Source organism: Denticeps clupeoides, chromosome 11, assembly GCF_900700375.1.
Source record: "Denticeps clupeoides chromosome 11, fDenClu1.1, whole genome shotgun sequence".
Classification (NCBI taxonomy): Eukaryota; Metazoa; Chordata; class Actinopteri; order Clupeiformes; family Denticipitidae; genus Denticeps; species Denticeps clupeoides.
This window is the reverse complement of record NC_041717.1, coordinates 18,964,598-18,991,129: the sequence shown is the minus strand read 5'-3', so window position 1 is coordinate 18,991,129 and position 26,532 is coordinate 18,964,598. Positions and strand designations below refer to the sequence as shown.

Below are 26,532 nucleotides of genomic sequence, written 5' to 3'. Positions count from 1 at the left end.
AATTTATTTTCAGATACAGAGGTTAATAATCTATAAACCCTGCACATCACATATTATATATTATGGCTTTTGGGAAGTGTAAATATGGATTTGGGTGAATCATCTTAATATGCATCCAAAAGCCATGTATAATAAATCTGAAAATAAAATGTTTCCATTGACCACTACAGATGGCTGGACCGAAATGAAGATGACGGACAAATTGTTCGGGAGTTGGTTCCATTCGCTGATGGACAGCGACTCTTCAGTAAGAATCAATAATGTTCTTGTCACGGGTGGGCTGGACATGGCATGAAGGAGGATGCATTCGCACGATTTCACGTGACGGGTTTAATACAGACAAATAGACACCAGGTGAACACGATCAGGGAACATTACACAAGACGAACATGAACATCACCCCTGCCGGTCCGGATCATGACAGTTCTCTCACTCTCCAATGACATAATGCATGAGAATCAACTTATTATAATATATCCGAGGGCATATATATATATGTATATATAATAAATGGGACATGTTTTTAATGATTTTAGACATCAGCTACCAAATAGCGGTGAAGACTGGAAATATCAGCGGTGGTAGCTCAGACTCCAAAGTGTTCGTTAAGTTATATGGGGAGAAAGCAGACACCAGTAAGATGATGCTGGTGGTTTCTGAGAACAATCTGAGGAACTACTTTGAGACTGGCCGAGTGGACGTCTTCACGGTGGACACATTGGACATTGGACAAGTATGTTGTTAGAACGTAATATATATTAAAAATATAAATCAACTTTGTAACTGTTATGTTTCTGAACTTGTGACTGAAGACAAGCAAAGATGAGGTAAAGCACGGCCGTGTAGTGGGATTCTATTTCTTCTCTTTCCATAAGTTTTGCAAAAGGCAGAAGAAAAGGGCCCAAGGACATAATGCAGAGGGGCTGTTATAAACCTGCATGTCAGATAGGGCATTTGTTGCTATAGTTTAACATGAATAAAATATCGACTTTTTTATCAGATCAATCGCCTGATGATCGGCCACACGAATGAGGGAATGCGGGCCGGCTGGTTCCTGGACAGTGTTCAGATCGTGGTTCCAGTGCATGGGAAGCACTACATGTTTCCCAGCCACCGTTGGCTGTGCAAGGACGAAGCTGATGGCAAGACCGAAGTGGAGATTTACCCCAGCGAGATCCTGGATGAAGAGAAATGTAAAAAAAGAGAATATATGCATTTTCATTACATCTACTTTCTGTTATGTCATTATAGACTGCATTTAGGTTAACTATACATATACATGTCTTTAATCCCAAACGTTTTTCATCGATTACAGTGATAAACTATGAAGTGACGGTCATCACTGGGGAGTTATTTGCTGCTGGCACCAATGCCAATGTTTTCCTCCAGATATATGGAGACCAGGGAAAAACTGAGTTACTTACATTAAAAAGCAGATCGAACAACTTTGAAAAAGGGACTACAGAAATATTTAAGGCAAGGCAATTTGAATTTAGAGTTATGCATTTCTGTCAAAATTATGTCAAGTGGCAAGTGTATAATAAAGAAAGAATGTTGAATGCTTGTCAATGGTTGTTCCAGATCGAGGCTGCAGATGTGGGGAAGATCTTCAAGATTCGGATTGGTCACGATGGAAGTGGCCTGGGTAGTGGTTGGTTCCTCGAGAAAGTGGACATCAAGCACCTGGTCATGGGCTTGGCGCCAAAGGAGAAGAAGGAGGACAAGAAAAAGAAGAAGAAGAAGAAAAAGGGAGAAGAGGAGGATGACGAGGAGGACGAGCAAGAGCTGCAAGAGGTCGTGCAGACGTACACGTTCACCTGCTGCCGGTGGATCGCCAAAGATGAGGAGGATGGAGAGCTGGTGGTGGAGCTCCTACCTGAGGACACAGAGGACCTAGAGGGTAAAAAAAAACATCAAACATCATCCAGAGCAAGGGTCAATGAAGAAAACGCTGTATCATTTAACTTCTGGAATGTTTCTGAGGAACTGCAGCGTAGTTTAGTGGGCAGTGGTGGCCCAGCGGTTAAGGGATCGGCCCCGTAATCAGAAGGTTGCCGGTTCGAATGCCGATCTGCCAAGGTGCCACTGAGCAAAGCACCATCCCCACACACTGCTCCCCGGGCGCCTGTCATGGCTGCCCACTGCTCACCAAGGGTGATGGTTAAATGCAGAGGACACATTTCACTGTGTGCACCGTGTGCTGTGCTGCAGTGTATCACAATGACAATCACTTCACTTTCACTATTTCAAGTAGGGTAGTAACTAGAGAGTTTGTCGGTGGTATTTTATATCCAGGTCTCTTGAAGCCTATGGTGATAACAACATTTAAAATGGGACCCAAAATGTCAGAATGGTTTATCCAGCATGACAAAATGTGAATTTAGCCGAACTGGTAACCTTCCGGTTACGAGTCTGTTTCTTTACCTGCTAGGTCACCACTGCCCACCGCATAGCATAGATTTATGAATGATACTTTTGTCTTAGAAGTCTTGTTTAGACTTTTTGTAATGGCAACTGTTTTTTTTTTTTCTTGTTCCTGTCCCACAGATGTTGAGTACGAGATCACCGTGATCACAGGCACCATGTCGGGGGCAGGGACAGATGCCAGCGTCTACGTCAACATCTACGGCGAGAACGGGGACACTGGCGAGCGAGCACTGCGGAAGTCCAACAACATCAACAAATTTGAGACTGGACAGGTGATCCCTCAATATGATGCAATACATGGGGAATTTAGAGCCTACATAACTTTACAATGTCCTCCCCTGTTATCACAGTATGGTGGTGAGGTGAGGGTGCATTTGCAGACATGCTGAAAGAACTGCAGTCAGTCCGGGGTTAATCGTTTGCCGGTGTTGGGTGGTGTAGAGCGATGTTGAGGTGGGGACAAGGATGGTAGTAGCCTAGTGGGTAACACACTCCCCTACGAACCAGAAGACCCAGGTTCAAATCCCACTTACTACCATTGTGTCCCTAAGCAGGACACTTAACCCTGAGTGTCTCCAGGAGGGGACTGTCCCAGTACCTACTGATTGTAAGTCGCTCTGGATAAGGGCGTCTGGTAAATGCTGTAAATGTAATTGTTGGAAATAGGTCACAACCAGAAGAGCAACTTGTCCAAATTGTTAGGCAGTATGGGATGTCAGAAATTGATGTGCTGGGGGCTGGATCATGAGATGCAGGGGTGAAACCCGGGAAATAGTAGGGATAAAGTCATTCACAGAGAAGCTGTCAGGGAATGGCCAGTAGCATAAAACCATGAGGAATTTATGAATGAGCAGCGTCCTTATCCAGAGCGACTTCCTATGACTTCCTGTGACTTTGTGGTCTTCTGGTTCAGAGGTGAGTGTGTTACCCGCCAGGCTACTACCTCCCTCAAACACGAGGAGCTGATCTCGTGAAGGATTTCAGCCGACCTTCATAGGACTGAAGTTGACGTAGACCTCAGAAGTCCACAACATAGCATGAGTTCCCTTCATAATGGCAGCATGAGTATTATACTTACCTACCTTCTTGGTGAGTGGTAGTAGCCTAGTGGGTAACACACTTGCCTATGAACCAGAAGACCCAGGTTCAAGTTCCACTTACTACCATTGTGTCCCTAAGCAGGACACTTAACCCTGAGTATCTCCAGGGGAAGACTGTCCCTGTCACTACTGATTGTAATTCGCTCTGGATAAGGGCTTCTGGTAAATGCTGTAAATGTAAAAATCTTCTTCTTGCGTCTTGGGAGGGAAGAATGTGAAGTAATTCCTACTTTTCACCTATGAATATAGTGTTGGAGGAGCTCCTGGTTCCTTCAGCGTCATTTCCAAGTCTGTAACTTTATAGTCACTGCAATGACGGCAGGAGTTGCAGAATAAATGACAGAGCGTCTGCCCAAAGCGTGACAATGAGCCAGAGCTCGAATTTGAGTGCATAATTAAGAAGTGCAGCCAGGATTTGAACCCGTGATGCCAGCTGCAGAGGGCTGGCACGCGCCACCGTCGGCTGGGGACAGAGCTGACTGCGTGGATCCTGGGTTTTAGAATACCATCTCACATGTCCGCTTTTGAATCAGGTAGCACTGAACGTGCCAGTCGTTCCCGCGCCAAGTCTGAGGGACAGCAGCCAGTCGGGCTCCGGTATGAGGAGGGTTAATGCTTGTGTCCCCAGGAGGATGTGTTCACCTTAACCGCAGTGGAACTCGGGGTGCTGAAGAAGCTGCGGATTCGCCATGACAACACGCAGGCCAACTCGGCCTGGTACCTCGACCGTGTAGAGATCGTCGACACCAAAGAAGATGTCACGTGAGTGGCCAACCCACGGGCAGATTATTTCATTTCTCGATTTTCCCAGCATGCCTGGGAATGATGGCAGCACAGTACACTCCACAGTGACAAAAGAACACAAACTTTTCACTCAGTGAGAGCTGATAATTACAGTTAATTACAGGCAAATGGCCTAGGTAATATAAAAAAAAAACAGAAGTGGAAATACATTTTTAATAGAAATACATTTCATTGTCCGATAAATGTGTTCCGAGTCACAAATTGGCCCTGAACTAGAATTATAAAGTATTTTTAATTTGTTACATTCCATCTCATATGTTTAAATTTAAATAAATTCAGAGAAAAATAAAATCTCTCCCAAGAAACTTACTGTTTTTATTATTATGACTCCGGTGGCTGTTGATGGTGGTATAATAGTACCAGTGTCATTCATACAGCATAATTACAATGAAAACACTTATTTCTTGAAAATATTTGATTTCAGCGAAATCATGGCTATATTCACAGACAACATGGCATAATATTCTAAAACATGTACACTCCTGGACATTATTCATATCTCCAGAATAATAAATAATAATTTATTATTGTTTCTATTATTTCTTTCTATTTCTGTATTTCATCAGTTATTACTTCCCCTGCAACCGCTGGCTTGCCATAGACGAGGATGACGGACAGATAGCAAGGGAGCTGGTGCCGGTGGACGAGGCTTTCATGAAGAAGAATGACGATGAAGAGGAATCTAGAGCCACTCTGGGGCTTGAGCAGAAGGGTAGCGAATCCAGTCTGGCCTTTAAGATCTAGCTGACCACTTTAAAATGTTTTTTTAAGGAGCCAATTTTAGATGCCAATATTTCTTCATATAAAATATTTATGTCTTTCATTTTTGATAACAGCCATGTCGACAACATACACAATGAGGGTTAAGACGGGTGAAAAGAAATATGCTGGAACTGATGCCAATGTGTTTGCCATACTCTATGGAGAAAAAGATGATACAGGTATCTTAGAAGAGTTATTATATAACATGAATAAACGATTTATTGGGAATATAAAATAATCATCTGAGCTGTGTACATGTATTGTACAAAATACAACATATATGTAATTGAATTTTTCCTTTTTGCTTTTCTCTCCTTGCAAGGCCTGATCAACTTGAAAGCCTGCAAATCTCACAAAAACAAGTTTGAGACGGGCATGACTGATGAATTCACCGTGGAGGCTGTGGACCTTGGGGAATTAAGGAAGTTGAGAATTGGCCACGACAACTCAGGTGGGTAGGGATTATTGTTTTCCATGTAATCCATATAAAGTCATTTGGTGTTTTACGGTAAAATTTGATTGGATTTAGTGATTTAATGGAATTGATTTTGAACTTTTCTATAAAAACACACATGCTTTTAAGGTATTTTATAATTTTTATCAGTAAACAAGAGTGGAATTTTTCTGAATGTGCATTCTATGAAGTACTATTGGCAGGATGCGTCTTTTATTAGGGGGGTCACCTGGTTGGTTTTTGGACTGGGTGGACATTAACGCTCCGTCTCAGGGTCAGAGGTTACGTTTCCCATGTGGCCGCTGGCTGGACCGATCGGAGGATGATGGGGCCATAGTGAGAGACCTTTACCCCGCTGACCTTCAGACTGAGCTCTATGTTCCATGTAAGTCTATAGCATCTGCTATGAACCAGTAGAGCTCAACGCAAAACTAGAGTTTTTGTACAAAAGCTCAATTGCTTGAATTGTCATGGTCTCATCAGTAACTGAGCTTGTTGAGCAGAGATAATATGATATTTCAGGCTAATAAAAGCACTTTTTTGTGTGTTTTCGCAGTTGTTCCATACGAGATAACTACTTTTACCAGTGATGAATTTGCAGCGGGGACGGATGCCAACGTCTTCATCGTTCTCTATGGTCAGAAAGGAGTGTGCACACAACAGAAGTACCTCTGCGTCAACAAAAGAGAGAGGCGTATGTTCTTTGAGAGAAACGCTGAAGACATGTTCATTGTGGAGGTGGGCCTACTGTTTTTGTGTAATTGGACCATGCTGATTTTGATGATTTTAATAACTGGTGTGGGGTTTTCTAAAATGAATACAAAGTGCCATAGGAGTTGTCCAAAGTGACTCTTACTGCCACTAAACCCTGAGTGTTGAATCTGTCCAGCTTGAAGACGTTGGTGATGTCATTGAAAAGATCCGCATAGGACATGACAACAGAGGGCCCAACCCTGGCTGGCATTTAGACAGGGTTGAGATTAGAAGGCTTTTGAGGAAAGGAAAGGTATGCAATTGGAACAAATGACAAAAGGTCTCAAATGACCCAACATACTGATGAGATTTACACCAAATAAAAAAAAAACCTGACCAATTTGCAATCAGATTGCTAGTTTGTAGATTGATAATGCGAGCTTTGTTCTTGTCAAGGGATCAGAGACCATTATCTTTCCATGTGAGCGGTGGTTAGCTAAGTCAGAGGATGACGGAGAAACAGTGAGGGAGCTGGTGCCCTCTGACATCATCCAGGAGAAACTGCTGAGGGATGGAACGCTGAAATGCACCGAGACTGAGGTGGAGGACGCATTGGAGAGTATGTCCACTCAGCTTTCTATTGCAAAAATACTAGATCATGTGTACTGTTGGACTGGGATATTGGACTGCATTAGGTAGATTATAAGCGTTTGTGCACTAATTGAGAAGATTTAAGACTTTTAAAAGACATTTATATCAATTATATCAAACTGAAGATTGTTGCGGACCATGTCCACACCTGCATCAGAAGAATAATGTGACCTGATACACTTTTGATGCTGCTTTGATGCATTTTTGCTGTTCTGCCTGGCTGAGTGTTGCTGGGCGTCATGGTTGAACGTGTGCCCTGTTAATCTCTGCCGTCTGCGCTCCGCAGCACACACGTATAACGTGTCGGTGAGGACAGGCGATATGTATGGCGCGGGCACCGACGCAAACGTGTTCCTCACCATCTACGGTGACTTGGGCGACACAGGCGAGCGCAAGCTCGCCAAATCCGAGAGCTCCGGCAACAAGTTCGAAAGAGGGGCGGTAAGTCTGGACTGGGCTTGAAGCGGAGTCTTGTGATGGATTCCCATTTCATTGGACTGCTCAGTCTGTGCATCCTCAAATGACCAATACAAATTAAATAGTTCATTTTTCATATGAGTTTAGATCATTTTATAGATGAAGTTATGTTGAATTCAGAGGGACAGTGTTACAACCTGTAAATTCAAGTCTTGTACCTGAAACAGAATGCCACTTGGCACTGCAGTGGATAGGATCCAGTGTAACAAAAGCCTTGCTGTTACAGGCAAATAGAAAAAAACAAAAAAAAACAGAAGTCATCAGTGGTTAAAAAGTGAATTATTAATGCTGAGAATCATGCATTCCTGCTGTAATTCATAGGTGGACAAGTTTACAATTGAGGCTGTGGACTTGGGCCAGGTGTACAAGGTCAAAATACGACATGACAACACCATGCTGGGGGCCGACTGGTACCTGGACCAGGTGGAAGTTGTGGATGTGGAAACAGAGGAGGTGTACATGTTCCTGTGCGAGCGCTGGCTCTCCAAGAAAAGAGAGGACAGACGAATTGATAGAACCTTCTATGTCCAGGTAAAGTGTGGAATGAAATGCTTTAAAATATCCAATATATTGACAAAAATGTTGGGACGCCTGCCTTTACACCCACATGAACTTTCATAACATCCCATTCCTAAAATGGAGTTGGCTAAGCATTTTCAGACATAACAGCTTCAACTCTTCAAGCGTGAGAAATGCCATCTGTGAGCGTGTGAACTTGTTGAAATGCATGAGCCGGAGCAATGTAACTGGTGTACTGACAAAAGTTCCCCTTTGCTTGATTAAATGTGTTATGTTTTTTCTAATTAATCACAATTAATGCAATTAATATATATACACACACACACAAACACACACATATATATATGTGTGAGTGTGTGTCTAACCCCTTACATTTCTAACCAAAGGGTTATGAGGGGGAGAGAAATGCCAAGAACAACACAATGAGCACCATGAAGAGTCTAGATGCCAACATGAACAAAAAGAAGAAAAAAAAGAAAGTTGCAGAAGAAGGCCCAGGTTTTCGGTCATTTTCACACTCCTCTATTTAAGTCCTTTCATTCTATTTTTCATTTGTTGCGGTTTTGATGTTGAACTGTTCCTCTGCATCAGTGATCCCTTACGACTTCACAATCTCTACGGGAATGGATCGTGATGCCAGCACCACTAGTCGTGTCTACGTGATCATCATCGGCCCCAGCGATGTGGAGACGGACCGATTGTGGCTGGACTTGCCAGAGGGGAAGAAGTGCTTTGAGGCGGGTGGCATGGAACACTTCCAGTGTTACGGAACTGATGTGGGCGAGATCAAGCGTGTTGAGGTTAGAAGCGGCCACAGGGACCTCAGTGGTCACTCACCATGGTCAGAGACTATGTAGATAAATGGGGTCAAGGGTGGCACCGTATGGGCTTCACAAAAAACTAAAATGCAAGAATATAATTCTGCAATATCAGCGGGTGAGGCTTTTTTTTTTTAGATCACAGTATATTCTAAAAAAAAGTCTTATCTTTTAATACTTTCATTAAATGTGAAAGTGAAGGGATTGTCATTATGAAACACCCATCACCATGGTAAGCAGTTGGGCAGCCATGAAAGGTGCCCGGGGAGCAGTGTGTTGGGGACTGTACCCGCTAGGCCAACCACTGCCCCGCTCCAAGTATTCTGTTACACCCCAATCCTGGGCAAAAAAAAAAAGTACATCACGGCATCACAAGTACTAGCCATCACACCAACAGCCAAACACTTATAATCTCTTCAGCGAAAAACAATGAAACGTTTAGACCTCATTTCATCGGACTGTGCGGCTGTGTAATCGTACCCATCCCGGCGTGTGTAGTGATTCTAGGCTTGTTTGCTCTGTTGACAGCTGGGACACAACGGAGCGACACCTGAGAGCTGCTGGTTGGTAAATGAGCTGTCTGTTGCCGTGCCAACTAAAGGGATCAAATACATCTTCCCGTGTAAGTGCTGGCTGGCCAAGGACCGCGGGGATGGCTTGACTGCACGAGTCTTCAACATCCTGGACGCCATCAGCATCAGTATTATCCAGAAGGTACAGCAGCTTTTTGAAACATGGTGCATAAGCTAATAACTTGTCCAGTTTGGATCCAGCAGTTATAATGGGAATCCAGAATCCAGAATTTGAGTGTTCTTCTTCTCTAGGTGGTTTATGAAGTCACGGTTGTCACGGGAGACACACAGTATGCTGGGACAGACACAAACATTTACGTCACTGTGTTCGGGACTAATGGCTGCACGGAGGAGATCTTGCTACCAAAGAATGAGGACAGGTGAAAGGACAAGTGTGGTCCAAAAATAGGAGCTCCTGCAATCTGAATGTAGTATGAAATCTCATCTATAATCTACACAAGGATGAAAACAATAAGAACAATAATGATGATAATAATAATAATAATAATAATAGTTCTTATTATATATTATAATAATAACTCATTAATCACGCATTTAGCTAACAGGGCTAATTTATTGTAATGCATTAAATAGATTACTATTTATTACTAGATTACTATTTAGATTACAATACTAATGCTACTGAGGACATGCAATTCATAACACTAACAATCTTAAATATTTTCCTTAAAAGACACTCTTAAGAGGACAAGTGGAAATGTGATGCCATTGGGAATGAGAAAGAATGAGAGACCCAAGGGCAGAACAACACACAACTTACTTCACAAAAACCAAAAGAAACAAAGCAACACCGGGATGATTCCTGAAAACTCTAGACACACGTGGACAGAGACCAGATACTGACTGGTGGGGGAGTGAGGTCTAGATGGAGGTGCGATTATAGACGGTGAACAGGTGCGGTGTGTTAGATGGGCGTGGTTGCTTGTGATGTTCTGGGTAGCGCCAAAGCCTGACGCGTATGCGTATGTGAAGAAGTCCTGGATCAGCTCTGCTCCTCTGGTCTGTAGCCTACCGTGTCGACCAAGGTATTGGATCTGTTTCCGCTGGTGACAAAAATCCAGTGCCTCGTGTGACGCACGAGGCACACTGATTCTCCTTAAACACCTGCCTCGGCATGGCACCCTCCAGTGCCATCGGACCCTGAACCACAGGCCCGAGGATGGACACCAGAAAAGTGTGAGAAGAGTGCAGCTGTGTGGGAAGATCAAGTGTGACCAGTTACCTCCTCAGCAGGCTCAGCTTTTGGCAGGGCAGGTGGAGACTGAGGTCCTGGGTGGACAGGCACACTCTGGCAGTCGGGGAGGTCCAGCAACTGGCAAAGTTGCCACCCTGAGGTGCGCATGGGCTCCCACCCATACAGTGATGGGGCAGTTTACAATGAAACGCAACAATGTTTCTCAGGAACCCGGTGTTACATGTAACAGTTAAACAATTCAACTAAGTTACATACTGACATAAAGTGCATGTGTGCAACACAGACAAACTGGGCTACATAAAGTGCAAACAGGGGACACAGGCAGTGCAAGGATATCGTTAAACAAAAACATGTGGACAACAATGAGAGTGACAGTGCCAAACAGGTGAAATGAATAAGAAATGTGCAAAGAAAACTAGCGCAAATCTTACTGTGCAAAAAGGAACGGTGCATTAATAGATAAAATTACTCAATATAAAAGAGGTCGTGTGTGTGCATCAGTCCAAAGGGGAAAGTCTCTGAGTGTTCAGTTGTCTTATGGCCTGTAGAAGGAGTGGTGGCCTAGTGGGTAAGGAAGCCGACCCGTAATCAGAAGGTTGCCGAACTTCCAAGGTGACACTGAGGTCCCACTGAGCAAGGTACCGTCCCCACATGCTGCTCCCCGGGCGCCTGTCATGGCTGCCCACTGCTCACCAAGGGTGATGGTTAAATGCAGAGGAAACATTTGGTTGTCTGTGCTGCTGTGTAACGACAATCACTTCACTTACTTCCTACGCTCGGCAATGGCCGGGCCGTCTGTCAGCGTTGGTTGACATGGGAACAGTGATGATTGGTGACACAGGACACACCGGAATTTTGTCAACCCTGCGGTTCTGAGTGTATTCAGGCAGGGAAGAGGGTTGGTTTGGCACTACACCCACAGGGACCATCCCAGCTACCCCCAGGTTATCATTGCCTGTCTGTTTGTCTGGGGATGTTCAGCAGAGGTTCGGCTCACTTGTACTCCTAGCCTCAGAAAAATCGTATGAGGTGAACTGGGGACCACAGTCCATATTTCATTTTATACAAGGACGCACCAGTAGATGGAGAAGCCTGATTCTGAACAAGGTAACCAATTTAGAATACAAAGAATACAATTTAGAATACAATTTAGAATACAAAGCACATTGCCCACTAGCGGCCACCAAAAGAAATAATTCCAGACTATTAAAAAAATTATTGGGAACAACGACAGCCTTAAATAGCAAAAAATAGTAACTATCAATGTCTATGAGTTAAAAAACAGAACAGAAGCTATCAGTGCAACAATATTTGCAATTAAATAAAAATACATATAAAACTGGTCATTAATTATGCCCTAGGTTTGAGAGAGGTCAAGATGATACCTTCAACTTGGAGATAGATGACATTGCTCCACTGAAAAAGATGAGAGTTCGAATTGATGGCACAGGAAGCCGTCCGGACTGGTTTTTAGACAAGGCATGATCTTCTGCTTCATCTTTGGCATGGAATATATAAATGAGCAGCATTTTTGTACACTCCGAACATCACTCAATGGCACCTGTACACTGCATGTAACACAGATCATCATGCGGAACCCGATCTCTGAGGAAGTGTCAGTTTTCACCTACGAGAACTGGCTATCGAAGACCAAGGGGCCAAAGCGGACAAAAGTGTGTGAGCTGGGTGCGGTGGTGGACGACGAGGAGATGGTGGAGAAAACCACTTATATCATCCAGGTCAAAACCAGCGACCTCACAGGTAGCTTCCCGGAATCATGAATGCCAGATCAATTTACTGTTAAAAATGACTGATCTGACATTAGAGACCAGTAGCAAACGCTAGGACAAGGCCAAAATAGCTTGTCATGTGGGGGTGATGTCACTGACGAAGGCCAGGGTTCCAGATAAGACTCACAAATGAGTGTTACCGTACATTTACTTGGTTCAATTCAATTTGTTTCAACAATGAAGCTGCAGGCACGGACGCAAACGTTTTCCTGATTGTGTTCGGGGAGAACGGCGACACGGGGACCCTCGCTCTTAAAGAGTGCAGCAACAGGAACAAGTTTGAGCGCAACCAGGTGGACGTTTTCCGTTTCAGCGACGTTTTCAGCCTGGGAGAGCTGTCCAAGGTTCGGGTGTGGCACGACAACGATGGTGAGAGCAATTTTTGTGTTTTTCCTGGTATGCAAATGTATTGTGCCATAAAAAAATACATAAAAAAAAATGTGAGATAAGCTATGAGATAACAATTAATCAAAATGACGAAAGCATTTGTTCGTCATTGTGTTTATTGTGCACAGGCCCTGCACCTGGCTGGCATCTGGAATACATTGACGTGAAAGATGAAGTGATGGACCAGACCTTTCGCTTCCCCTGTGACCGCTGGCTCGCCAAAAACGAGGACGACGGCCAGATCATGAGGGAAATGGCCTGTGCCAACAATGACTTATTGGACCTCAATGACAAGACCAGTAAGCGTGGCTGCGTTCGCGACTTTTGGACTGTCAAAATTTCTGATTTCTGAGCTTTAATCTGATTTGACTGCTTACTTATTGCTCCCCAAGAATATGAAATTGCCATTACGACTGCGAGCACTGAAGACGCAGACACAAAAGAAAATACCTGGATCGTGCTAGAAGGAAAGAAGGGCCGATCGAAAGAGCTGGTGATGGAAAACAAGAAAAAGAAATTCCTCCGGTAGGCGGCGTGTTTTCTTCTGATTTAGTATTAACGTCACTGGACAGAAAACCAAAGGTGAATATATATATACACTAGAGGTGTGAACCTTCACTGGTCTCACGATTCGATTCGATTCGATTCGTGCCTCGAATCGCAGTGCCTCGATATCGATGCATCGCGATGCAACCCAGACATTTTCTACATGGTCACATGATGTTTCCAAATACCAGAGTTACGTCCGCACTCACCTTGTAACAGTTATATATAGTGGTGGTTCTCCTTTAAATGCACACGGCACTATGTTGTGGGCGGAGTTAATCGTCTGCCCCGGTCCTGATGCACATCGACATGTCCACCAAGCAGAGGAACCGAGGTCCTTGTATTATTTCATTTTGTATTACATAAAAGCAGTAATATTTGGTACGTGTAATGTCCAAAATACGTGCAGCGTAAAACTCCTACCCGGAGTGGCGCTGTTCCCAGATCAGGCTGAAATTGATTATGTTCTGCACTGCATCGATGCAGAATCGTCCACGTCTGCATCTCGATGCATCGATTATAAGATTAATTTTAACACCCCTAATATACACACTTTTGTTCTCTGTTCAGAGGTGCCACTGACATTTTTGAGTTTGGCTCTAAAAATGTGGGTGAAATTGTGGGAATCTGCCTGGGCCACATAACTAAAGATGGTAAGAAGGTGAAGTCGGAGTCTTTCTGGCATGCTCTGGAGGTCGTCGTCACCGAGAAAGAGCTGGGGAATAAGTGAGTTCTCCCCCTGGTTAAAACGTTTTGCTGTTTTGCATGTTTAATTCCCTCCGGCTGAACATTTTAAAATGTACCATCTCTGCACAGGTATATTTTCCACTGCGATGCCCAGATCCCCCTCACGGCAAAGAAAGACGATTTCATGACGTTTGAGTGCACGAAGTTTATTGAGAGCTTCGCCAGCAAAGTCCGTAGCCTTGTCCCTGTCAAGTACGAGATAATCATAATCACAGGCGACGTGAAGGGCGGTGGGTCCGACGCCAACGTCTATGTAACCATATATGGCTCCAGTGGGGACTCGGGCAAACGAGCCCTGAAGCAAAAATTCAGGAACCTGTTTGAGAGGGGCCACACTGATCGCTTCTTGCTGGAAATGCTGGACTTGGGGGAGCTGCTGAGGGTCAGGGTGGAACATGACAACACCGGCACCAGCCCAGGTTGGTACCTGGAGTGCGTGGAGATCACAAACACGGCCAACTGGGTGACCACCATCTTCCAGTGCGGAAAATGGCTGGACAACAAGAAAGCAGACGGGCAGATCCACAGAGTGCTGTATCCCAAATACTGAAGCTCCCAGGGGACTAATGCAAAAACTGTTTTTTTTTTGTATAAACATATCATTTTTGTCTGCAATTATTAGTATTTTTTTTTTTTATACAAAGGCCATGTTTTGTACATTTGTTAGCACAATTAGAATACATTAAAATTAAGTGTGAATTTCACAAACCTACTTAATTATTGTACAACTATAAATTCAATTTAATTAATTTAACAATTCTGCAAAGCTTTGACAATTTACAGTGTACTTATTTTTTTTGCCATAGTTTCAATGTTTAATCACTCTTGCAATCTCCTGAATTTAATGTCTCACAACAAACATTCAATCACACGTCAGATTCCATCGTAGTGTTTTAAGCAATTTATTTGAAAAACACATACAAAAAGATCATGTACAAGACAAGAAATTAAAATAGAAAGTACAGTTTGGGTTAAGCTCTGCAACTTTTTGCATCATCATTAGTAATAAATACAGTACAAAATCCACCAAAAGTGAATCTAAGGACGTTTCTTTTCGTACTTAATATACACTTATCATCTAGTTTATACATGATCATCATTTAGCTATTGCTTCAATATTGTCAATACATATTCTACTTCATCTATAAAATATTCATATCATAAAACATTGCGGAGTTACAGCAAACAGCAGTGTCTTGTACAAAGATAGCCACGCCCCCTTCACTGGCAAATTATTAAGTTCTTTTTTTTTTTTTTTGTCAGCAGCAGAAAAAACATCAGAAATATTAAATGGTATAATAATTAACATATCAATCCATTCCCATGTGAACATTTAATCCTGAGAAAAACATGCATTAGATAGCTTGTGCTTTAAAATCTACTGCTCTTTCGGCCTCACCAAGGATGGAAATACTATTGCTTATGTCCACTAATTGCTGAAAAATAAGGAAAGAATAAGGAACAATGACCAAACAAACGGTACGTTAAGGCAAGTTCTGTGTAATCACGAACCCCTTGGACCAGCGTTCAGGCGCTCTGCCTCAACGTGGGGGAAATGGTGGTGGTGGTGGTGGGGGGGTAAAATAAAATAAAATGTTTAAATCAGAGCATCAGATAATCTACTTGAACCACAAGCTCAAAGTCCAGCTATCAGATCATTATCAGCGGGAACGTTGTTTATTTTATTATTCCTTTTTTAATTTTTTTTTTTTTACAGTCAGTTCAAAAGTGCTAGTTCAGCCCAACGCCGGCTTCGCGAGCAGTACTACCTAGTGTCAACATGCAGCTTTTTTTTTTTTTCTTTTCTCTTTTCTTTCAGTTTGCAGCCCCAAGATTCACAGCAAATTTCCCCACAGTACTTTGTTACAAGAACAAGCCGACATTAACAGGAAAGAACGGAGGCGGCCATTTTTAATTCAGACAGCTGGAAATGCCACAGGGGGAAAAAATGCACAAACATTAGTAACCAAACAAATTCTAATTAAATTCATTTCTGGATTTCTTCCAAAAGGTGCAATATCTGTAGGGAGCCATTACAAATAACCTTTATTTAATTGTACATTTTTGGTGAGTGATGCATTTTACAGCCCCCATTTCTGTTAAATAAACATTAGTAAAGTACATCTAAAAATCCACATCATGGATTATGGAGCAAGCTGTCAGCACAACAAACCACACTATGTGTGGTATGCAGGTAACGTAGGTATGGCGTGACAACCCGACAATCACGGCAGAATTTTCTGGAAACACTTGGGACGGAAAAAACTAAGAAAAATACAAGAACACAAAAGGATAAGTGAGCCAGCACCAGCAAGAGGTTGGCCATGCAGAGAGTGCAAAACCAGAGGGGGACATGCAAAACAATTCCAGTCAGATTTCGCAGCTTGTCCACGACTACATCACGGCAGAGGAGACGTTGCGTTTAATGGAATGTGACTAAGTTAAAAACAGCACCACGTACAAACATGTCAACACGCCCTAGATTTTATGCCTCAGAAATACAACTGCATGCAAAGCAAACTCCCATTAAGGTACACACAATGAGGTATTTTTTACATGTGTTTCTAGGTCTAAATAAATAAGCGAGTCATTCGCAAAGCAATAAAGAAAAAGAATGCAGCCCCTCGTCTATCTGTGTAGTTAGTAATAAATTATGATTGTTAAATACTTAAGGCATCTCAACACACAATGTTCTGTGTAAACTATGTACGTTTTTTCTTTTTAACATGGACAACCCTCTTCGCCTACAGGCAAAGGAGAGCTTTCAGACTCATCACCACACACACACACACACACACACACAGAAAAGCTGTCCTGCAACACTGAATTCTTACTGAGAATTGGTTCACATTTCCAATTAAAATAATCCAAATCAAAATCAAACAGAGCTAATGGACTTTCATCAAATCATAGAATGGTAAAAAAAAAAAAAAAAAGCAGAATGGAACAAAATGCGATGATAGTGATGATACGTATCAAAGAGTTCGGCTAAAATCCTTGTTAGCTATAGTCTACATTTAAAAACACTTAGCATTGTTTTTTTTTTTTTTCTTCTTCTTAGAACGGCAGCCCCTAAAAGTAGGACAACATCGGAGTTACAGTGGCAGCTGAGTGGCAGAAACGAACGAACAAAACGCTCACAATCACATCAGGCAACCTGATATTATAGTGCATTTACAGAAACAATAGCTAGCTACATTAAGACAACAATAAATATTATTCCAGCACTGCAGCTATGCCTTAAAAACAGTGAAAGTGGACGAAGGGATCTGTGTCAACCAGACCCAAAGTCCATATTGGCATAATCAAGAAGAAACAAGAAAGCAAATAACAGCAACACTATGGTAAAAAGAACGGATACGAAGAAAATAAAAGCGTAGGAAAAAAAATTATGTTTGGTTTGTAATCAATCAAACAAATGGCTTTTTCTCCCTTTTTTTTTTTATTCCCCCCCTACTATAAATCTACTCCGAGAACAGCACGCACCACCGCCATGCACAACACAGACTAGGAGCTGTATTCACCGCCAAAGGTCAACACGAAGGTTCAAGCAATACCAGACTCCGACAGTGCTAACCAAGACACAAGAAGAAGGGTGTTGCTATGTCAGAATCACATGTGCTTGTCTTCTAGGCAACAAGGTATTTCACAAAAGGGAATTAACACTTGTGGTCCGAACGCTACCAACGCGGCTCGCTAGGCCGACTCAAGAACCACTGACTGAGTAATGTTTGTATTACTTTTTCTGCTAATTTTTTTGTGTTATTGTTGTTCCTTTTTGTTTTTTTTTTACATTTGTTAGAATATTCTTTCAGTGCAACCACAATAACCCATTGTCTTCACACATTCACAAGACAAAGCCTTGGCCCACCACAAATGCATGCATTTTGAAGATGCGGCAAATAATCAGTACAATTTATTTTTTTCTTCGCCATTTTCCCTCTCCTGCACAGACGGACTTCACACCTGCTCTTTCTCTGGTCACCATGGCTACAAGGTTATAGGTGTCTACCACCATCCATGAAATGTTCAGGAAAAAAAATGATATATATCAGTCGATAAATAAAAACGGAAAAGGGTTAAATTCCAATTTTTTTTCCCCTCTTTGACTTGTTCCTCCTGCAGCCATGCTGGGATGTCGTCACGTAACACTGTAAGTCTACGGCAATTAGCGATAATTATGATTATTCCAATTTACCACAAGCAAATGAAACACCACACGGAAAGTCTTGAGCGCCTATTCTCAGATATAAAAAAAAAAAAAAGAGAGCAGCATCGCAAACGCTTCAAAATGTGTCATGTTGGTTTAACAATTAACATTTACAACACAAAGACAGAGAAAGAGCTACAGGTTTTGGTTCTCCTCTGAGAGGAATAGCCAGGACAACATCGGAGGTATGTGTATAGTGTACAACCGCAGCCACACTACACATGCATGCTGGGACATTTTGACCAGTGACAACTTCATCTTTGTAAGCAAAACTGAGCGTGAACCCTCAACTCAACCTGCCTCCGAAACTTTTCTCCCCCTTTTCTTTTCGCCATTCGCATGCAATCGCACACTTTCCATGCTGTCGCTTCCTCTTAGTTGGTCTTCATGGCAGCTTCTGAAGCGCGAGCAAGACTCCATCAGACATCATGTCTTTTGCCAACAGTGGTCGTCGGTCGGCTCCCAAGCCCAGAGCAAGATGACGATGGAGAAGGTGGAGGTGAATGTTTTGGCAAAGCACCCGGAAAGGGATGAAGAGGGGAATGGAGAGGGACGGCTGACGCAAAGCTCCAGGGGACATCAGCTGTCTGGCGTCAGTTGGGTCTCAATGTCCACCCTGCAGATCGGGCACTTCTTACTCGTGGCCAACCACTGGTCCACGCAGGCCTGGTGGAAGAGGTGCATGCAGGGTAGTCTCCTATGGAGGAAAGGGAGAGGCTTGATTGGTGCAAAATGAAACATCTAGTGTGAAAGTGAAGTGATTGTCATTGTGATACACAGCAGCACAACACATGGTGCACACAGGGGTGGTGGTAGCCTAGTGGGTAACACACTCGCCTATGAACCAGGAGACCCAGGTTCAAATCCCACTTACTACCATTGTGTCCCTGAGCAAGACACTTAGCCCTAAGTTGCTCCAGGGGGGGACTATCCCTGTAACTACTGATTGTAAGTCGCTCTGGATAAGGGCGTCTGATAAATGCTGCAAATGTAAATGTAAATGTCCTCAGCATTTAACCCATCGCCCTTGGTGAGCAGTGGGCAGCCATGACAGGCACCCGGGGAGCAGTGTGTGGGGACGGTGCTTTGCTCAGTGGCACCTTGGCGGATCGGGATTTGAACCGGCAACCTTCTGACTACGGGGCCGCCTCCCCAACCGCTAGGCCACCACTGTCCCTATATCTACAAATATCTTATCAGTATCAGTTAAAGGGACATTAAATGGCCAAATGCCTTTGAAGTCTCATGACACTTTTTTTGACAGTCTAAGGTATAAGTGATAAAATAAATACACTAAGGGACTTGCTGATAAATGGCTTATTGAGAAATATCAAGGCATAAATAAATAGACAAACCATAACCCTAAGTAGTAAAGGATTATAAATCTTAATTGTCATATAATAAGGCACCGGATTCTGAGCATGCAAAGAAGCAAGGTAACGTATTCTATAAGAACAATATACTCCCTTTGTGGTCACCAAAATAAGTCAAAGAGAATGTCAGCAGAATGGATTCAAAACATACTATTCATGACATTCATAGCAACCACCGTGTTAAAGTGTGCAAGACCTACCTGACATCTTCGCCGTCCTCCAGCATGGACAGGCATATTGTGCATTTTTCATCCGTGTCCAGCTCGTCTTCATCCATGCCTAATTTAAGTTCTTGGGGTCTTCTCTGCAAATTGCACATAAGCAAGATATCGTGCTCAGTTATGCTCCAAACCAGCACAGAAATGCCAATTTAGCCAGTGAATGTATGAAATTATGGATTCTTACCTTTTTGTATTTGTGCGGGAACGTAAACCGCTCAATCGTGGTCTGCACAGCCCCTCTGTTCACATTCCCCAACCTGTCCTCCAGCTGCAGGAGCTCCTATAACGTCACACATTTTACACGGATTTCAGTACCATCCAAAGCATTAAAATGGCCTGACTGATTTAAAGCTACTCCTCAGCCACGACTGTAATACACCAAGTTGGAAAATGTGAGTTATTTCATTTTATTGTACTTATTGAATAATTTCCATGTCTTGTGTCTAATTTATGCGTGCATGGGCCTACATTTCAGCAACTTTGGTTTAAAAATGGAACCGAATTTGGCTCAAGCGTACAGCGGCCGGGTGTAAACCGGCACAAGTTAATACATCAGGAGGCATCGAGGTCGCACCTCGTAGCTTTCACGCACTGCAGATGCGTGCCGGGACGGGTTCAGGCTCTGCAGCGCGAGCAGGTGCAGTTGGGGGTACGGGTAGTTGCGAATCTCGTGGACCACCTGCAAAAAAAAAAAAAAAAACAACAGGACTGTCATTACCCTTTCCAAATAAGTCCAACAACATACAACACAATACAGAGCTACAGGGCAAATGGACAGATGGAAAATTCCTCCAAATTATGAAAGCACCAATTCTTTCGTGAAGTCTGTATTTATGATGTCAGCTGAAAATTTGTATTAAATGTGATTGTGCTTTAGGCATCTGATGCTGTAAAAACCCACCACTTGTGCAGAGGAGGCGTTCCTGGGGAAGTGGTGCAGTCGGGGGGAGGTTAGGTAATGCTGGTAGGGCTGGGGCAGTGGCGGGATGTGGTACTGGTGATGGAGCAGCGTGGAGTCCACACTCAGGTCCCTTCAGGGAACAACAGACAACTTTAAAGCAAATTCACACAAACTCAGCTTCAAAACAGTGAACAGTGGGTGAAATACTACTGATATTTAGAAGCTTAACGGTTGACCTGACAGGTCAGAAAGAATTATTCGTTTAGATTCGGTCACGGGACATGGTGACTTACCAGTCAGTTCCCTCAGCCAGGTAACGGGGCTGCTGCGTGACGGGTGGTGGGACGTGTATGGAGGTGGCATAGTCATACCCTGTCCTCAGAGCCTGCGGATGGTGCGGCGGCCTCTCTTGTGCATGCCTGTGCAGAAGCAGTGAGTGAGAGGCAATAAGACAGGACATTCCACAGCAGTCACTTCTAAAGACAGAAGTAATACTTATAATGCAGGGTGGTAGTAGCCTAATGGGTAACACGGGTGCCTATGAACCAGAAGATCACGAAGTCCCAGGTTGAAACCCCACTAACTACCATTTTGAACCTGAACAAGACACTTAACCCTGAGTATCTCCAGGGGGACTCTGGATAAGGGCATCTGATAAATGCTGTAAATGTATGTCCCCCATATAGGCAGGGATGGAAGTAACAAAATTAGATCTACTTGTGTTAAGTTAGTTAAATGTAAAAACAAATATTTTTGGCTTTTATATCGGTCTTGTTTGTCCCCTCATACTTTATCTCAAGTCTCTTTCTGAAATTCAGCCATGGTGCAGAATTACAGTCCCACAATGTTTAGGTGTCTGTAGATTTAAATGCTAATAAGGAGGAGGAGGAAAGCGGCCAATAGAAGTGCACAGGCGGAACAGGAAGTCGCGTCAGCATTTTTCCAGAAAAAATAAAATTCATTAACCAATTGGTTCTTCAATGGCTCACGTGACCAAACTAAAACAAATACATTTGTGCTCATTTTTACATCGAATCACTGAGCAACTGCAATGCTTCGCACGTTTTGAAGCCATGACTACCCCTAAAGATTTTTATTTTTTTTTAATATTTGGGTCAACAGAATACAAGCTCAGAGGGGCCAAAGATTACCTGGAGTGGGGCATGATGCGCCGGTGCTGGGCCTCCAGTAGCTGCTGCTGTATGAGGTATTGCTGGTGTAAGGCCTGAGGTAGAAAGGGAGGTCCTTGGATGTCCTGGAACTGGGGCGGTGGCGGAGGAGGGGGGATGGGATTGAGGGGCGGGTGGAGCTGGGGGGTTTGCTGGTGGGGGCCGGGCGCCAGGTGGGCGGCCAGGCCGGGCTGAGATTGTCCTGGATGGGGCATGGGGAAGTCGACGGGGATCTGGGCCTGTGGGCCTAAGTGGAAATGCCGGCAAGAGGTAGCATGGCTGTGCTGATGTCTGTTAAAATGGGAGCCTGGAAGGAACAAGGAAAGCAAATCAGGACCACGCATCATTGATTTATCATCTAATTTTTCATTTTTATGTTCTTATTTATATATAACATGATACAGAATTAAGATCATGCCATTTTTTTGGAGGGTGGGGTGGGGGGGTGGTTGGCATGTCACATTTATCTTTCACGGTTGGTCTTCTCACCTCTGAGCAGCTGACTCCACATTAATGGGCGTGACAAGGGCTCATATTATTTACAGTCTATTTAAAGCAGCTGACTGGGAGTCTCCCTGTCTTAGCTCAGGGCGGGATGAAAAGTTAGCCAACTGCGAGCTTCGGTTTCAGCGGAATGGGATTAGAATTCCAGCTTCAGAGGGAGGACTCTAAGGCTGGGGTGGAGGCCGTGCCGGATCGAGCTAACTTGAAGGCGTGTAGGATCTCTCATGCAGGCTAAAGTAGTCCGCAAGAATTGCTTTTGTGAGGAGCAGTTCACAACCTGCCATTACTGCTGTTTTGGACCTTATTCAACAAAAAAGGGACTAGTTTAGTTTTTTTTTTTTCTTAACTTAGTGACTAAAACACATGAACGGGTCACTTATGACATGAAACAGAAAAAAACTGACCTGCAAATCAAAACCAAGGGACAAAAAATTGACATTGAATATCTGTTGAATGAAAACGCATCCTCCATTTTTTTTCCGTAAGAAAAATATATAAATTCCTAAAGTCCTACCTGTGTCTGAGACATATACGGACATCCCAACCTTGAGTGAAACACACACAAAAAAAAAGCCACCATAATGGTGTCTTCAGTCAACATAGCTAAGCTAATGACGCATTTTTCTCCTTCGCTGATGTCGCATGTATTTTTGGTTTGACCAAGTAGATTTAGAACAACTTTTTAATTAGTGCATTTAAATGATTAAACTATGTTGGACCATGTTGCAGAAGGAAAAAAAAAAAAACTATAATTTTACGGATGTTACAATCGGAATTTTAATGCAAGTGGAAAATGTTAATGTATTTATTTTCATCTGTAGATTTTAATTCTGCAGTCTAGCGCTCCTCTTTGGAAGAATCACACTGTGAGAGCTGGAATGTGTGAATGCATGCTTTCGAGCGAGAGCTGCAGGCCACAGTGTGGGCAGGGCTGTGGGCAGCGCATCAGAAATGGAAGGGAGAGGAGGAAGGGGGAAAACAATTAAATAAAGATAATAAAAATTGAAAACCCACAAAGGACGGTAACCCACGAATGGAACCACTGAGAACAAACCAGTAGAGACGAGTGACTAGGGCATGGTGGGTTATGCCAGATAAGCCAATTAAAAAAACGTTTTCGTCTGAGGAGAACCACAATACTAAATGATGGCTGATTTCTCGCTGTTAAAACTGATTCTGAAGTAGGCTGAGAAATGACAGATGAAGGAAAATGACAGGCCAAGAAAGAACCACCTATCACCATGTGATGCAGAGCTGAGAAACAGCAAGAGTTGGGGGAGATGACTCGCAATGTAGAATAAAGTCATGCTAAATATAATCCAACAATATTAGAATTATGCTGCGGTCATTAAAAGCTTCAGCAAATGAAGACTAGATTAATATGAGGGTATGATCTTTATCATTAGCCAAAAGAATTTCAACCTAGTTAACAAAACTAGTTTAAACAAGCATTTCCAGGCGTTCCTTGTGAAGCATTTAGAAGCTGTTTCAAGTGTTAGAAGAGCAAACGAAGCAGGATGGAAGACCCATCCACCCACAGGTATCACAGGAAAAGGGCAAGGTCTACATTGCATTAAGATCATTTGCTGGGAGCACACTTAACAGGTGAAGATGAATGGAGCTATAGACAAATTTTTAACAGATCTTCTTCCAAAAGCAGGGACAAATATGCAAAAGATGCAATAAAAATAAAGCCCCATTCTCTGGATCAAACGCAAAAGCACCACCACTGCACCTACAAGCGGCTCCTCATAGCAAACGCGATGAAGATCGGGAAAGAAAACGTTAAAAAAATAAAAACAGGAGCAAGGAACTCGTCTATCTTTGTCACGGCAGGAGGGAGGAGGTGGAGGGGGGGAGGGAAGACAATAAATGGAAATCAGCAAGAAGCACACTGAAGGTTAGGAAAAATACTATATTCTTTATTGAAAAATATTAGTACGTGTGGAACCGTGTCATAAATATAAACACCATGCAACAAAATAATAAAGAAATAAACAACACTGACTGAAGGCAAGGCCCACCATGCTCTGCATAGGGTTAACAGAACAAAAGCAGCATCCAATGAGCAGATGTGTTGGCTACAGCACATTACATTACAGCAGGGTACATCTTTGCTACAGAAAGATTACATTGGAAAATACTCTTCAATGTAAAACAAAATAATATGAATATATAAAACGTGACCATGCACTGAAGTCTATTACCAGAACAAAAGGTAGAGAGACCACAACCAAACAATAGACAATTGTAATCTAATAAGAGGATTTTTCTTGCAGTGCAGGAAAATAATCATCCCTGTGAAATGGATAGCATTTTGGTTTTGTAAATATATCTCTTTTTTTTTTTTGCACCAACTTTCCGATTAAGCAAGTTTTATTTTGATTAATTTTTTAGTCTGTGCCGCATGAATAGAAAGCCTTGCACCTTTCACTGTTGAGAGCGAACGTTGAGCAAGCAACAGCCAAACTGCGGAGCAGCGTTGAAAGGCGCAGAAAAACGAGCCCTGGTGCAAAATGTATCCACTTTACAGGAATTTACACATGTTGTCTACCAAGACTAGATGGGAGGTACATGAAAACTTGTTTTATCCGCTAACGCTACAATGGGTTAACTATTGCAAATTGACATTTAAAGAAACACAACAAAACAAAAAGAAGGAGACAATTGTTAGCTAGTTCAGCTTGCTTCACACAAGGGAGTTACATTCTTAAGGTGCTTTAGAAAAAAAAAAAAATACCAAAAAATGTCGTCTTCGGATGGAAAGAGGAAATGAAGAAGGGGTTCACAATAACAGCTAAATGCAGAGTACAGGCAGAGGCCACACCACACAGCAGCAGATGATCATTAGCTACACAATGGAGGGGGGGACGACAAAGATCTGATAATGCAGAATGTAGAGCCAGCCTCGATACTATGGAACAGGAAATAAGAACAGAAATAAAAGCACAATGAAAAATCACTGATGCCATGTGAAAAAGAAAAATAATAATAATAATCAGCTTTTTTTTTTTTTTTTAAGTAAAAGAAGAGAGCCACGCTACCGCCTAGAAAGAGCTGGAAAGAAGCCTTCCGAAGTAAACTAGCCAGCCCGCCAGTTACCTCAGCAACCGGGCAAGCTAGCCGGTTAGCTGGCCGGCCCGCTTGGCTAAGCCGCCGCACGGCCGCCGCCAGCGAACACGTTACCGGTCGGCGCTATTGCGGAACGCCGCCGTCTCCCCGCGGGGACAGAAAACGAAAAAAAAAACAAAAAAAAAAAAAACACGTTGCGTTAGAGAAGAAGCCCCGCAGTTCGCGGCGACGTTAGCTAGGTGGTGTTAGCATGCTAGCAGTACGTAATCCCCCCCCCCCCACATGACACCATCCGCGTAGAGAAACACTCGCTAAACGTGTAACTAGCACAACCTTTTGGAGTCGTGGTGTATATACATTTTTTTATCTTTCTCTCTCTCAAATAAACACATAAGTGACGATTAGTTACGTTTATTTGCAATAATCAAGCCTCGTTAATCCAGGATTAGCACGTTATCGTAAAATTAAAAAAAATGGCGTTAATTGACATATCCGAAGGATTTATATATTTGTTGTTGGGCTTTTTTGGAGGGGGGGGGGTCAAAACAAGCGTCTGAAAAGCCGCACTTTGGGCCCGCTAGGCGTGCGAGAAAAGCCACATTGAAACAACATGGACGCGGTTAGCGCCGCTTTAATCTCACCCCCCCAAAAAAGCAGCCCAGCTAGCCAACAAGCAGCCGCCGCGCCGAGCTAATCGTTATCACCCTCCCCCCCTCCGTCTTACAAAAAGACACCGGCGATCGAGGCATTCCGTCCGGCGCGGTTGTCAAGGATAAATAGATATAAATACCTCGATTTCTTACTGAGCCAAAAACAGGAAGAACCAGATATCCGACATGCACTAAAACCATCCTTGAGCTCGTCTGCTTCTCCTCCCCGTTCCGGACCCTACATTCAGGCTATCCGCGCAGCGCCGCGACGCAGACAAAAGGAGCAGCGCGCTGCCCTACCACCGGAACCAAGATGGGCACGGGCGGCGCGGCGCGGCACCGGAGATCCGGCGGGCGACGCTCGCCGCCGCCGCCAGGGGGCGCCGCCGACGCGCGGCGAAGAGACCGTAAAACCGGCCCGCCGTACGTGCGGAAGACGAGCAGGATCGGGTTTATTGGCCAAGCATGT

At 43.4% G+C, this 26,532-nt stretch overlaps 2 protein-coding genes across 6 annotated transcripts in view; one reads left to right on the top strand and one right to left on the bottom strand.

Moving 5' to 3' along the window:
- Window positions 1-14,601, top strand: part of loxhd1b (lipoxygenase homology PLAT domains 1b) — a 35,285-nt gene extending 20,684 nt beyond the window's left edge. For 3 of the 4 annotated variants that reach the window (XM_028995804.1, XM_028995803.1, XM_028995802.1), the window contains 27 exons: window positions 171-247; window positions 537-733; window positions 1,001-1,193; window positions 1,316-1,476; window positions 1,582-1,900; window positions 2,548-2,699; window positions 4,156-4,289; window positions 4,898-5,043; window positions 5,168-5,272; window positions 5,416-5,544; window positions 5,768-5,932; window positions 6,104-6,285; window positions 6,437-6,553; window positions 6,697-6,859; window positions 7,178-7,332; window positions 7,690-7,899; window positions 8,274-8,385; window positions 8,479-8,687; window positions 9,234-9,419; window positions 9,530-9,657; window positions 11,855-11,972; window positions 12,077-12,254; window positions 12,467-12,652; window positions 12,799-12,969; window positions 13,063-13,195; window positions 13,787-13,942; window positions 14,033-14,601. In XM_028995804.1, coding sequence (XP_028851637.1) covers window positions 171-247; window positions 537-733; window positions 1,001-1,193; window positions 1,316-1,476; window positions 1,582-1,900; window positions 2,548-2,699; window positions 4,156-4,289; window positions 4,898-5,043; window positions 5,168-5,272; window positions 5,416-5,544; window positions 5,768-5,932; window positions 6,104-6,285; window positions 6,437-6,553; window positions 6,697-6,859; window positions 7,178-7,332; window positions 7,690-7,899; window positions 8,274-8,385; window positions 8,479-8,687; window positions 9,234-9,419; window positions 9,530-9,657; window positions 11,855-11,972; window positions 12,077-12,254; window positions 12,467-12,652; window positions 12,799-12,969; window positions 13,063-13,195; window positions 13,787-13,942; window positions 14,033-14,513 — 4,663 coding nt within the window. In that variant the 3' untranslated portion in view covers window positions 14,514-14,601. Of the gene's footprint in view, window positions 1-170; window positions 248-536; window positions 734-1,000; window positions 1,194-1,315; window positions 1,477-1,581; window positions 1,901-2,547; window positions 2,700-4,155; window positions 4,290-4,897; window positions 5,044-5,167; window positions 5,273-5,415; window positions 5,545-5,767; window positions 5,933-6,103; window positions 6,286-6,436; window positions 6,554-6,696; window positions 6,860-7,177; window positions 7,333-7,689; window positions 7,900-8,273; window positions 8,386-8,478; window positions 8,688-9,233; window positions 9,420-9,529; window positions 9,658-11,854; window positions 11,973-12,076; window positions 12,255-12,466; window positions 12,653-12,798; window positions 12,970-13,062; window positions 13,196-13,786; window positions 13,943-14,032 lie in introns of those variants that run through there. The other variant, XM_028995805.1, reaches the window with a different exon arrangement.
- Window positions 14,602-15,162: 561 nt separating this feature from the next.
- ark2cb (arkadia (RNF111) C-terminal like ring finger ubiquitin ligase 2Cb) lies at window positions 15,163-26,432 on the bottom strand. Of its 2 annotated transcripts, XM_028996858.1 has the most exons (9): window positions 26,204-26,432; window positions 25,082-25,255; window positions 21,820-22,144; window positions 20,962-21,087; window positions 20,669-20,798; window positions 20,342-20,446; window positions 19,952-20,047; window positions 19,747-19,850; window positions 15,163-18,870 (listed from the first exon to the last, which is right to left on the bottom strand). In XM_028996858.1, the coding sequence occupies exons 1-9, from the start codon at window positions 26,262-26,264 to the stop codon at window positions 18,753-18,755; spliced, it is 1,239 nt and encodes a 412-aa protein (XP_028852691.1). In that variant the 5' UTR covers window positions 26,265-26,432; the 3' UTR covers window positions 15,163-18,752. The 2 variants fall into 2 exon arrangements, with proteins under 2 accessions (XP_028852691.1, XP_028852692.1); XM_028996859.1 differs by lacking the exon at window positions 25,082-25,255.
- Between the last annotated feature and the right edge of the window lie 100 nt (window positions 26,433-26,532).

Coding starts and splice junctions, on each gene's coding strand:
- ark2cb (XM_028996858.1), bottom strand. CDS start 26,264: ATGGTTTTAGTGCATGTCGGATATCTGGTTCTTCCTGTTTTTGGCTCA. Junction 25,256..26,203: donor TGGCTCAGTAAGAAATCGAG/GTATTTATATCT, acceptor CCTGTTCCATAG/TATCGAGGCTGGCTCTACAT. Junction 20,048..20,341: donor CAGTGCGTGAAAGCTACGAG/GTGCGACCTCGA, acceptor GTGACGTTATAG/GAGCTCCTGCAGCTGGAGGA.